This window comes from Stegastes partitus, unplaced genomic scaffold (genome assembly GCF_000690725.1).
Source record: "Stegastes partitus isolate 25-593 unplaced genomic scaffold, Stegastes_partitus-1.0.2 Scaffold873, whole genome shotgun sequence".
Lineage (NCBI taxonomy): Eukaryota > Metazoa > Chordata > Actinopteri > Pomacentridae > Stegastes > Stegastes partitus.
Window position 1 is genome coordinate 156,916 of NW_007578604.1, and position 13,636 is coordinate 170,551.

The 13,636-nt window shown below is 40.7% G+C and overlaps 2 protein-coding genes across 2 annotated transcripts in view; one reads left to right on the plus strand and one right to left on the minus strand.

Annotated features, from left to right (window-relative positions):
• Positions 1–9,889, plus strand: atp1b1a (ATPase Na+/K+ transporting subunit beta 1a). The gene is made up of 6 exons (XM_008293322.1): positions 1–248; positions 5,275–5,403; positions 6,698–6,853; positions 7,068–7,252; positions 8,330–8,413; positions 8,544–9,889. Exons 1-6 carry the CDS (start codon positions 155–157, stop codon positions 8,799–8,801), a joined length of 906 nt encoding a protein of 301 aa, XP_008291544.1. The 5' UTR covers positions 1–154; the 3' UTR covers positions 8,802–9,889.
• Positions 9,823–13,636, minus strand: part of nme7 (NME/NM23 family member 7) — a 22,341-nt gene continuing 18,527 nt past the window's right edge. The window contains exons 11-12 of the mRNA XM_008293321.1: positions 10,535–10,642; positions 9,823–9,972 (exon numbers count right to left, since the gene is read on the minus strand). Coding sequence (XP_008291543.1) covers positions 9,940–9,972; positions 10,535–10,642 — 141 coding nt within the window. The 3' untranslated portion in view covers positions 9,823–9,939. The remainder of the gene's footprint in view (positions 9,973–10,534; positions 10,643–13,636) is intronic.

Sequence of the window (13,636 nt, forward strand, 5' to 3'; positions counted from 1 at the left end):
GTGTGCTACAATTGGCGGAGTCTGGGGCGAAACTGTCCTTTCGTGTTTCCTGTGAGGGACAGTTAACAGTGTGAGCAAACAACTGCCCCAGCCAGGCGTTCAAAAACCAGGTAAACCGAAAAAACAAAAGGGGGGACATCACCGGGGAGTTAATATGTCTGGAAATAAAGACAGCGACGGCGGATGGAGGAATTTTCTGTGGAATTCAGAGAAGAGGGAGTTTCTAGGACGAACAGGGGGCAGTTGGCGTAAGTACTCTTTTTTCCTTTATTTCAGCGAACTAAGCAGCTAGCAGCCTTTTGTAGACGACGGTGCCGTTAATGTTTGGCCGGAGCAGAGTGGAAACTGTCCTCTCTAAGGGGATTTTTTCCATTTTTTCCCCCGCGGTTTTCTGACTGTACAGACAGACAGCACCTGTTAGAGCTCAGTGCCTTTGACATGCTGCGTCGTGACTTCGTTTTTCAATGGAGGCTGTGTGCCGAAGTTGCTCTTTTCAATCCGAATGAAAGTCACTTGTGAGGCTCCAGACGGGCTCCTCTGGCAGAGCCAGCCCGCTGGACGTGCTACAGGTCGAATGAAGTCAAAAATTAGGGTATTTTTAAAACGTTAATAAACCAATTAACTCGCATTATAATTGGATGATTTGCGAGCTTGCTTTTGCTGTTTGTGAGCTCACATGATTTCGATAAGATTAAAATAGGTTTTGTGGCCAATACTCTGTATTAGATAATGATTACCAAGGCGTAGCCCGTATCGGGTCATTCAATAATAATTGTCCTTTATGAAAAGGTCATCTTGAAGGACAGACTGTACCGGGCCAGGACTTTTTACTGAATCAGATGGTGGAACAAAGTTGGGTTTTGGTTGTTGTGCACCTCCCTGGTTCATGTTTTTTCCCCTTTATTTTAATTTTAGCCCACCAAGGAGCATGGAAGAGGACATTTTATTCTTGCCATTAATAAGCTGAGCAGCTAATCTGCCTCCTGTATACAGGCCCGGTTATGCTTTTCCCCCTCCTCCTTTCACTCAAACCAACAAGATTATAGGATCTAATGGTTTTACCACTGTTTTCAATACTTTAAGTCGGGGGAATGCTCGCCTAATACGGTCAGCAGTGGTTGTTGATTTGATGGGATAACTACCTACTATTATATACTGCCTATTAAGCTCGTTAAGGCGTTTCAACAAATGAGAAAATGCTGTTTTTTTCCTTCCTCCGGTGAGAACCACAGCCGGGCTCGGCCAGACACCGCTTGGTAACACGGTGGAGCAGATCACGACTCACATGTCTCAAGGGCCGCCCCTCGCTCTGCCTCTCTCTCTCCTCCATCGCGCGGTTGTTTATTTAATTTTTCCCCGAAAGACGAAAAAGAAGAAGAAGAAGGGGGAAAAAAAGAAGAATGAGAATTTTCCTCTCAAAACTTAACGCTTTAAATAAACTGGCTGAGAAATGTTAATTCTGCTCAGGGGGGGAAGCGAGAGTGGAGCCCTTGTATCGCTGTTAAAGCCGCTGTTTTGGTGCTAAAATGTCGAACTTCCAGGAAGTGGGGAAATCAGCACATGTCAGTGTTGCTCTGCTGTTAGCGGGATTGTAGTTCTACTTAGAGAGCATCTATTACAGGCCTTTGTAGTGAGGGAGGGTGATGTCGCACTAAGTAAAAGTGAGAGCTCTAAAAGCAACAGGTTTGTCTGTCTGCTCTGTGCCCTTGAGTGGCTGAAACCAACGCAGCTTGACAACGCAGCACAGTGGAAAAACTGCTCAGCATATATATATACACGAGACTATACTGTTACATTTTCTGAGAATTTTTTCTGTAGTTTTCAGTATGAGCAACACAGGAAACGGGGAGTGACAGTGTGAAACAGGGCGCGCATTTTGCCTCTGCGCTGTTTTCATTTCGACATTTTCGAGCCGAGCAGCTCGTAAAACCTTCAAACCAGCTTCGACAAAACACGTCAGTGGAAGTGTGGAGACATGAGAGTGGTGTGAATGTGGAGTCGGTCCCTTCACAACACGCTGCAGTCTGGTGGGGGAGGTGCTCTCCATTCAAACTGCCTTTCACCACCACTAGGACACTTTGCGTGCTGTTTACATATCTGGCCTTCAGTCTTAATTTCAGGCTGTACTTAAAGTTTTTTTTATTTATTTTTTTTGCTCATATCTCTACCGATGCTCAGGCTCAGAGTTTAATCATGCTGACATTCCTGCTGAGGTCATGTTCTCATTTTAACCAGCTAAGAAATAGTAAAGTCAAATGAATGCATGCATGGCAGCTAAAATAAAATGAAAAGTCCAAAGGATGACAAAAGAAAGTTCTGGGTATAACTTCCCCTAGTTTGACAGACCTGTTTGCTTGAATTTCACCTGCACTACAAGGAAAAAAATGTTTTCAGGACCAACCGATTATCAGATCTAGGGCTTCGAAGATTAATAGATTTGTTGTCAACCATTAAAATAATCCACAACTGTTTTCAATTAATCAGTTTAATTAGGTTTTTAGGGAAAAAAGAGTCCCAATTCGTTGATTCTTGCTTGGTATATTAGATTTTTTTTCTGGTTTCTTCAGTCCTCCTAAGACAGTCAATTGAATGTTTTTAGGTTTAGGACAAAACAAGACATTTAAGGATATCTTGAGCTTTGGGAAACACTGATTGACATGTTTCACCATTTCCTGGCATTCTATCGTCCAAATAAATAATTGAGCAGTCGGAAAAAAAATCAACATATTTAATGATAATAAAATAATCATTAGTTGCAGCCTTGATTGGATTTGATGTTTAAGTCTTTATTTTATTTTAGTATATTATCGGTATCATTGTTTTTATAACCTGTTCGCACTAAAATAAACAGATTCAGAAATGATCTTCTTTGACTCAGATGCAGCTGCCTTTCCATGTGCAGTCACCACTCTGAGGTCTCTGCAATGTCCTGCCCACAGCGCTATCTGACTGGCTGGACGTCACGAGTAACAGCCTATCAACGCTAAAGGCTAAATGTGGTTTCTTTTAATTTAACTTATGAGAAACATAATACGAGGCATTTCAACAAATATTTGTGTTGGAGTTTGTGCTATGATAAACTCTGACACCAAAGTTTTATATCTTTTTTTTTTTTTTAGAAAATGTAACTTTTTGGTTATTATTAAATGTTATCAGTCCTGTAAAAAAAACAAAAATAAATCAGTTGACCCCTAATTTGTATATTTCTCATCCAGACAGCTGTGCAGACGGCAACACATTTATTTCTTAGGCTCTAGAGAAATCACAGCACATAATTGTAATCCAACACGGGTGTCAGCGCCTGACACGGCAGTCCTTCTATAGTTTCCTTCTGAACAGGTGCATCACGGAGCAATCCTGTCCTGGCTGCCGACGTGATCATAGCTCTTCATGCATTTGCATCAGTAGCAGGTGCTGTGGCAACTTGTAGCCGTGTTGGAACATATGGAAGCCCATAATCCAGGCTGTGTGCCGCTTTTACCCGTGTGTTAAATTTATATTCAGTAAGTCTCTAACCTTTCGTCACTCCTGCTGCGTGTTGTCGTCGCTGTGGTATGTCGTCCTCACGTGCCAACGCCACTGACAATGACACGGTTATATCATCTGCACAAATGTTGGAAACACTGTTCACTTGCTTTTAGTGTATTTAAACAATATCAGACTAACAGTTGGGCATGCATAGGTCAGGCCCCATGTGCGCCACTGAATCTCCTGCAGACCTCTCGGGCTACATTCTGCTGGCAGGAGATAAGGTTGTGGAGTTGAACATGTAATCAACCCAGCAAACTGGTTTTGCAGTGGCTGATTTGGACATGAACCTGGCAGCGGGAAGACATTTTAGGAAGGTGCCACAACAGCAAACCCATCAGGAATGGAAACAATGATCCGGCTGTCTTAAGCCTAAATCCACAACAATATGAAGCCTAGACAATACTGTAGCTCTTACTTTGTGTTAGGGATTGAAAAATAGTAAAGAAAACAAATGAACTGTTGGACAAGATTTAAAAGATTTGTAAGCCCAATTTTTTAAATTAGGACTTTTACTTCGTTTTAAAAGCCCCATGCTTTTAATTCCAATAGGAATTCAAAATACATGTAAATATACTGAATATTCATATTACTCTAAGAGGTGTATCAGATGAACCTGTTTGTACAAAAACATGAAAGTAAGGTTATAAGTGCTGCTTTAAAAGGATGCAGTAGAATTAGACTTTTAATTGTAGATTTTCATTTTTAAAAACTGATAAAGCTCACTTTATTATATTTTGAACCTGAGCTGGAGATACTGGTACATCTGAAGGGTTCTAGGATAGAGAAAGTATTATTGTATAGTCTGATACAAACAACTAGACTAATCTAAAGGTGATTAGCAATTGAATGCATAAAGATTCCAACGGAGATCTGCTCACTTTATACCCAGTTTTAAGGCCATGTGTTGGAGCTATTTGTTTAAGTTTGCAATGTGTGATGTGATTTGGAGTTCTGACATTTAGCATTCAGCCAACTGACAGAACAATTTAACGTACTGATGCATATCTTCCCCAGTAAACTCAACTGTAAGTAGGCAAACAAGAACTGGTATTAAAAAAAAAGTTTCTGTCTGCCACAACAACATGAATAAGAGCCTTTGTGTTCACTTAAGTGAGGACAGTGTTTTTAAGCCAAACCTGTTGTAAGTGACAGAGTGGGGGGAGGGTCTGCATGAGAGGTGGCTGTGGCGCTGACAGGAACAACCAGTGACTCATCCTGTTGCACAGGGACCGCAGCCCTCCTGCCGTTGCATAATTTGGATACATTTTAAATTAGGTGGACGGGAAAAAAGCAATCATTGTTCTACAACGACTTCCATGATGAGAAAAGAAGGGAGTCACACTGAGTAGCTGTATTTTGTGGAAGATCTGTGGTTCAAGGTTTTTATTGTCTCCTGCAGGTTTGGGCTGACAGCTGCTTAGTGAGCTAATACAACAAACTAAAGTGCTTTTAGGAAATTCTGTACTTATTCACTGGATTTTAAGAAATGGATTGACGTTAAGCATTTTTAGATCTGCTGCAGTCAGGCATGTGCTCTAAGAAACGCTCCAAAACCCAAATATATCTACTTTACAATGATAGAAAACTGAGGAAAACAGCAAATTCTCACATTTCAGAAGCTAAAATCAGACATTTTTAAAATTTTCTTAATTAAAGTAGATGCATATTCATCAGTTTGTCTGGTTATTGTTGCAGCTTTGTTATATTACATGATTAATAGAATTTACTTTTTCCTCCCTACAGTCAAAATCTTCTTGTTCTACGTGATTTTCTATGGATGCTTGGCTGGAATTTTCATTGGGACCATTCAGGCTATGCTGCTTACGCTAAGTAACTACAAACCCACCTATCAGGACAGAGTGGCTCCCCCAGGTAAATATATTTTCCTCACCATTTTACTTTGGCTGTATCAGTGATCTGCTGTAGTAATGGATGCCTAATCTGCTCAAGACTTTGCTGTCATCACACTGATCAGAAATGTCTGTGGCCTCTCTCTGTCAGCGGTTCATGTAGTTAAAAATGACTGTTGGGGTGTGCCTTTAAGCAGCTACTCTATCAGGAGTCTGTCTGACCTTAAATAGGTTCAGCCATTTTGTCCTTCACTCCTCTCAGCCAGTCAATGTTTCCCCCCTCAGGCTATAGAGGAACTAAAACGATTCATGTGTGCTATGATCATGCGTCACAGTCGACATGTTTACACGTACATGCGTGGCCAGAGTTTGTAGTTCATTGTTTGAAAAAGAAAAAAGAATGTTTTTTCAGAGTTAAGACGCCTCTAAGCTTGTTTTTTTTCTAATCTGTAATCTTGTGAGAACTCAGCGTCATCAAACCCTGCTGCAGTCACACTACAAGTGTTTCGAAATTTCCTCTAAGCTTGGAGACAGATTTTTAAGTGCCCTGCCTCGTTTTTTGTGCCAGTACTTGTTTGCACAGCACATGCTCTAGCCTTGGCGGTATTTTTAGCAGTCATTGTAGATGACTGACTTCATGTGCTCGGCTTAGTTTGCCTGCAGCTCTGTCCACGACTGTTGACAATCAAAGATTAGCGGAAAGAAACAAAGTAAGTGTGGGGAGCTTTGAGCTAAAGCGAGTTTCCAGTAGTGGCATGATCAAGGAAGCAGAGAGTACTTTTTTTTTTTTTTTTTCAGAGCTCTAGCCCGCCTCCCACTCTGAGGCTAAAAGTTTCCATTGTGAGAGAGACACACGTGAGCATGGATGGGTGGGGGCAGGGGATTGGTGAACTTTCACAAGCCTCCACTGAAATTCAAATGTTACTTCTCTGTCTCTGTTGCACCAACTTGAATCTTGCTGACATCTATTGCAACAAATAAACAGATCCAACAGTGAGGCTGGGAAAGGTTCATGAATGTCATGTTTCCGTTCAGCTCTCTTACCCATCTCACTCTCGTCATGCCACGCCTCACCGAGGCCTAATGCACGAGGTCTGTGGAAAATTACTGCTGTAAAAAGCTGACAGAGACCATCTGAGGAAGTCCCCAAGACCCTACATTGTCCTAAGATAATAGACCAGACTCACAATAACTCACATGATGCAATGTTCCACTTTTTCCAAAGTTAAATGAACTGCTCTATAATGTCTTTTACTTTGGTTGCTGCATTTATTTTGCTAATGTATTTTGTGTTTTCTCTATTTGATGTTTTTCAGGTCTATCACACACCCCACGCTCAGACAAATCTGAAATTTCTTTCAGCAAGTCTGACCCATCTACTTATTCGAAGTACGTCAAAAGCATAGATGCTCTCCTTGAAGCCTACAAAGAAATACGTCAGGCTGATCAGCTTAAGTTTGAGGACTGTGGAGGCAAGTAAAAACCCATCATATAGGGATTGACTGATCCCTCATAACTATATATTTAAACAGAATGTTATAGTTTCTTAAATATTTAAAGTTCTCCGAACTTCACGGAAATCCTAGTCGGAATGTGCTTGAGAAAAGCAATGACAGTGTTGCTTTGTGTGTACAGTATTCACTTACATCTCCAGGTCAAATGTGTTTTTTGTTGCCCCTTTTGCAGTCACTCCTCAGACATACAAGGACCGCGGCCCTCTGCAGAGTGACAGCGGACTGAGGAGAGCTTGCCGTTTCCTTAAATCTTGGCTTGGTAGCTGCTCAGGGGACTCCGACCCCACTTATGGCTTCGGGGAGGGAAAGCCATGCATGATTGTCAAGCTTAACAGGATTGTCAACTTCAGACCAAGGGTAGGTTTACTGCACACTTACATTATAGAATGTCTAGAGTAATTGAATAATGAAAACATTTGAAAAAGGGACAAAAAACAGTCAAGTTTAAATGTAAAAAATTTTTTAACTAGTGTGAAATGTCACCCATCAAGCCCTAATGGCCACCCACGTGACAAACAGTGCCAAGAACAGTGTAAATGTAACTCACCAGTCATCCTTGTCTATCACTGTTATGAAAAAGTGGAAATAAGCAGCACAAAACCTGAGTCAGAACATAAATCAGTTTCAGTGTAAGCTGGCTGCAACAAAGACTCATTATGGAAGAGCAACAGGGGTTATTGTTTCAACCACATGTATGTAGGAAGCTTAGCGTAACTTTCAAAGCGCATCGTTTGTGGGTATCGTTCTGAACATGCTCCACTTTCTGAAAGGGAAATTCCCCCAGTCATGTCGGAAGACTACAAGCGTGACAAATAAAGTAATCTGAGGGCGTGGAGTTTAAAGGAAATTAACTTACCAGACCTCTGTAGTGTGGCATTCATCTGTGCTCGAGGCTGGAGGCTATATTATCCACTGTTAGCATCACATCCCCAAATTTCCGACCGAGCTGCCCCCTGTTAAAGTTGTATTGTTGGTAAAGTAGGTGCCAGATTTTGCTAGATAACAAGTATGTGTTGAATTCTGTGTTAGTTCTGCTGCATTGATTCATATTCTTCATGTTGGTAGTCCAGCATTGTTATAAGACAGTTCTCCTCAATATGGGGAGTGTGGCATGTTTTATACAATATACAATTATTAATCACCCATATTATGTTATATGCTGACCTGGTATTTCTGCCATGGCAAAAAAGGAACTGCTGTTTTAAATGTTCATACTAACATACTGACTTACATATTTAGAACAGATATACATTTTTGGGTAACAGGTTCCACCAGTTTGTTTTTTTGTTTTTTGTTTTGATCCGATCCTCGGTCAATATCTACACACTACACTGCTTGTATTTTGCACCATGTAAACCTGCCAGCCAGAATCAAACCTAACACAACCACCAGAACAGGATGTTGATCATCAACCCATCTCTCTTTTTCTTTTAGGGTCCCACTAACAATCAGACAATCCCAGAGCCTCTGCAGGGCAAAGCACTGTCCAACCTGATCCCCATTTACTGCAAAAATAAGGTATGTTTGAAATTATAGTGTCAGGCCCTGATGTTTTAGTACCTGCATATCAGGAGAATAAATATGTGTTGTCTGTATAAATATTGCAAAAGTTTTGATTGTAAGTCCCATTCAACTGTTGTGTTTGCAGAGAGAAGAAGATGAGGAGAAGATCGGTGAGATCAAGTACTATGGCATCAGCGAAGGCTTTCCTCTCCAGTACTACCCCTACTATGGCAAACTGCTGCACCCCCAGTACCTGCAGCCTCTGGTGGCCATTCACTTCACCAACCTCACTATGAACGAGGAGCTCCGCATTGAGTGCAAAGTATATGGAGCAAATATCGACTACAGTGAGAAAGACCGCTATCAGGGACGCTTTGACGTTAAGATCACAATAAAGTCGTGACCTCAGCCACGATGAGCACTCTCATTTTGCAAACAAACAAAATGTAGAGAGAATACAAGAGTTCAGATAAACACCACTAGTCTTTGAACATTCATAATATACAGGACCTACACTTAATCCGTGTGCTTTACACTAGCTTTTCTGTGTGTTTGTCGAGGGTTAGAATGTAAAATACAAGAGTAGCAATAGCAAATATTTATTCTACTGTAAATGAAAATATTCCTTGAGCCATGGGATGTGTTCATCTATTACTGTAAAACTGCAATTCCACTACTGACGTGTAGCGAGTTGTGTTTCTGTCCCCAAGGTATTTCATCCTCACGTGGTTTCTATATATTTTTGGAGTGTCCTGTGCTGTAGTCCAGTCCTGTTGTAATCTCTTTTGTCTTATGTCAGCTTTAGTGGTCCAAGGTGTGTGTGTGTGCGCTCGTGTCTGTGTGCAGGCGTGTTAGTTTATGTGAGTGCGTGGAGTTTGTTAATGTGCTCTGACTAACTGAAACACTAGCATGGTACTCTGAACCTTTAAGGCCCATGTATGAGTAAATGACTGCGCTCCATAGAACCTTTTTTTTGTGTGTTTCTTTATCCAAGTTGGCTGTGGAAGGATACATTTGTACACAGTTTGTTCACCTTAGCTGTTAGACATGGTTTGATGACGTTTCTGTTTGATACTCTTACATCTGTTCATTCTTAATTCATAGTGTAGAGCTTTGTGGGTCCAGCCTAGATGACTGTCACCTCCATGGAAACAGTGGCAACTCAGTGCTTTGAAATCTGTTTTGCTGGAGACATCACATGACGTGATGCAACTTACTATTGAATGTTTTAGCCATTTTCATGGTGGAAGAATTTTATATTTATGCAGTTGTACATTTTTTTTTTCAAAGTGTAATGTATGAATCCAATACCAAAGTCGCTGGTCAAAAAGTTAGAAAATATCAGAGGCAATGCAGTATCCCGTGTAATAAGATGTTTAGTTGGTGTGAAAATACTTAATTCAATGTTGAAGATCAAACACTTGTCAGGAGTCTGCTCTTGTCACTTTATTTAATCTGCATAAGGCTGAAACAATAAACAGAAAAATGAGACTACTGTGAAGTTTTTGAATACATAGTTTAACACGTTTTCTCATTTGCTTTCATCCATCCAAAATCTTGAAGAAATACTGCACCTGGAAAAGAAAGTTACAGAAAATAAAATTATTACACTACTTAATTAATGCTTAATGTCAAGTGTCAGCTGGGCCTTTCTGTCTGATAGCAGAACAGTGACGCTGTAAAAGTTCAGAGTAAATTCTCTGCACAAGCCTTTTCTTGGCCACTATGTGCCCGTCTTGGGAAAATGGCAGCTCAGTCAGTCACAGGCTAATGTTTAACAAGGAGGCATTTGTCCAGGCTACAGATCAGGAGTTTTCCTGAACAATGACGCTCGATGGGTCAGACCCACTCCCTGCAAAACAATGGCTTTGTTTCAAATTCCTCTGCCATTCTTGTTCTCCTCAAAACCAGTGTGATCTAAGGTTGCCCCGGCCCACAGAGCAGAGTCATGAGACTGGTCTAAGGACGTGGCTTCACCGAGTTGAGGGGGCTTTGTTCTTGGCTAAGGTACGTATTTATGCATGGAGCGAGAGACAATGAGGAAACCTATTTGTAGGATGAGAGGAGCTACACAGATGAAACAATGTGGGTGTTGGCTACAGTACATGGAGAGTACAATGTACACGTGTCACCCACCTCCAGAACACCGTCTTCAGGAAGGTCTGTGCAGTGGACTGCGTTTTTCACTTTGTCTTTGCCATAAAGGGCGCGTAGCGTGGTCGGACGAAGATGCAGTGCGATTTCCTGTCAAATGAAAACATTTATTGGGATACCTTCACTGATCAAACATCCTCTTATTAGCTTTCACCCTCAACATTAAACAACATAAAACAAAAGGCGATGAAGTGACACACAGTCTGTCCAAATGTCAAAAGTCTTGTGTGGATGAAAGAGCTGAGTTTTGAAGCTGAACATCCTGTACCGCTGTGTCTCTAACAGAGTGACTAGTCAGCAACAGAACATGTGATCCAGCAGAGGAAGTGACAAAGCGCAGACACTCAGCAAATCCCTCACAAACTGCAACGGCAGAGACAGATTATTGTTACTTCATACTCAAAGTTCCTTCCACATTTTCTTGATTGCGTTTTGCTACAGCTGGAACAGGAAGCACCACATGCAGCCGCGCCACTTTCCCGCTACTTCACTCTGTTTTTAAACAAACAAAATTCCCACCGGTTTTTAAGATGTCCTCAGCCATATGCACTATAAATAAGGTATGGGTCCATTTTATTCAACAGTCTTATTTAAAGCAGCCCTTGAGTTCTTTGGGCACTTTTTCCAGGCAGCACGTTTATCTTGAGCATCTGTCTATTTCCTTTCAACATCAGACACTCCCAAGGTCAAAGCTGGCTCTGTTGCCCTCAGTGCCTCCAGGAAATGCTACACTCCCACAGGGTCTGCCATTAGGGGAGGGGCAACTTGTGAATAATTAATTCACCAAGATGACCATTAAGTCCACAACACTGCAAATGTTACGCAACACATCGTGATATCATGTGGTGCTGGTGGTACAGAAAGGTAGACACACCGATCTGGTTGGGTGAAGAATCTGACTGTGTCTTGCGACAGAGAAACATTTCCTATGACGTCTTCTTTGCCCTCCAGTGGTTAAAGAGCGCGTAAATACAGGAACAAGTCTCAAGGTCATAAATCAACCCAGCCCTCGCCTCTAAGACAGTCATTGTCTTCTAAAACAAAAAAAACAAGTCTCCCAGTTCAAACAATTGCACTACAACACACTGAATTAGCTACGAAAGACAAATAGAGGTTCAAGGTTCAAGGACTACCGGAGTTAAAAGATCATCTGGGATGTTTGGGTTGTACATGAGATCCTTTCTGATGTTTGTTGCCTTGACAAACATCTGAAATGTCTGGTTTTGTGAACGTGTTTAATTTACGCACACATGTATCACCTTGGCAGTGATTTATTGGATAGTTGATAGTTCATTTTGGTCACAAGGACATTTCTCAGTACGCAGCCCACACAGTCTTTCCAATAAGTTTGAATTCTTGGGGATTTCATTTTCTGCACCACAAAGGAAACCAAGCAAGTCGTGTTACCTTCTGCTCATTTATTCTGGTTAAATTTGCCACTTTGAAAATGCCTCACTAACTAAGAACACCAAAAATCCTCTGATAACTTTCAGCAATGGTTACTGCTGACTGGATTCTGAATTTGGTAGAATAAATGGCGTGGATTTATACATATATTTAAAAAATACATACATTTAAAAAAAGAGCAAACAAAAAAAGAGGAAAATGATACAAAATGAACTTTGTACAAGATTTAAAAGTAGTAAGCTTTCATTTAAAACACTGTACAACACTGATTTTTTGAGAGAAACAAAAACTGCTGGTATGTGGAAAGTTCTAGCACAGTGTGGGTACTAAAATTGAAAAAGTGTCAATGATGACGGTGATTTATTTAAGGGTGTCTGTGTTTTTCAGTCAATCAATTTGACCTTATTAAGTCAGGGTAATTAATTTATTTTGACTCTACGGACAGCAGGGTTTGTCAGTCCACCAAGACTGAAATATCTGCAAACACACTGGATCGCTGTGAACTTCAGTGCTGACATTCATGGTCTTAAGAGGCTGAATCCCAGTAAGGCACTGACTTCTCCTCTAGCGCCAGGTCAAAAATGCATTCAATACATTCCAAATTAACAAAATTGTTCATGCTAACATGCTAAACTAAGATGGTGATCATAGCAAACATAATGACTGAATAGTGTGAGTGTATTAGCATTCTAATTATGGCTGAAACTAACAATTCCTTTTATTATTTATTAACCTGTCAATTATTTGCTTGAATAATTGGTTTGTTGTTTTGTCTATCACATGTAAAAGTTAAAAATGTCAACTCATGCTTCCCAAGGCCCAATACGTATGATGCCCTCAGATGTCTTTTTTCCCTCAACCCATGAGCTATTCAGATTAGTTTCACAAAAAAGCAAAGAAACCCCAATATCTCCAGTTTGAAAAAGATGGGATCATAGGTTTTTGAATTATTATTATTTATTTTAAATCAAGTGGTTTAATCACTTATCAAAATAGCTAGTGAGTAATTTAATCGCTGACAACTAACTATTTATTGCACCTTTAATTGTAACTCTGACCGTATTAGCACACCAATGTTAGCATTTTACTCAAACCCCTTTTGTGTTTACGTAAAGCCAAACAAAGCTGCTAGCATGACTTTAAGTCTTGTTCTTTTCTTGCGACTCCTGTTGCAAGAACCTGTAGTGTCATCATCAGAGTAGGCTACTGTGCTTGAAACTGTTTGGTGTTGAAGATCAAAGTGTTTGGCACAGCTACGAGCTGTAGCAGATAAATCATGTAATGTAGTCCAGTGACACAGCAGGAAAACCAGACCATAAGTGTAGTTAATCAAGAGCTCTCTTCTGGTCAGGATAATGATGAGGATCAATCATGTTTTTATCATTAAGAAAGGAGGTGAACAAGGAGAAACCACACAAGACTCATACTACTGCAGTTAATTGGCCGTACAATCATACATGTCTGCACGTTCTGGGTGGAAACCAAACTTTCTTGAGTTGCTGTGGCCAAGCAGAAGCCTGTTCATGTGCCACATGAGACTAGAGCCAACAATGGCGAAAAGAAAATTAGGGGGAGATTTACTTTGCGATAAAAGAATCTTTGCAAAGCTCTGCTCTCTCTAATTGCATTAGCTACTCATGAGTGACCTGCTGTCAGCGTTTAATTTGATTTTAATGA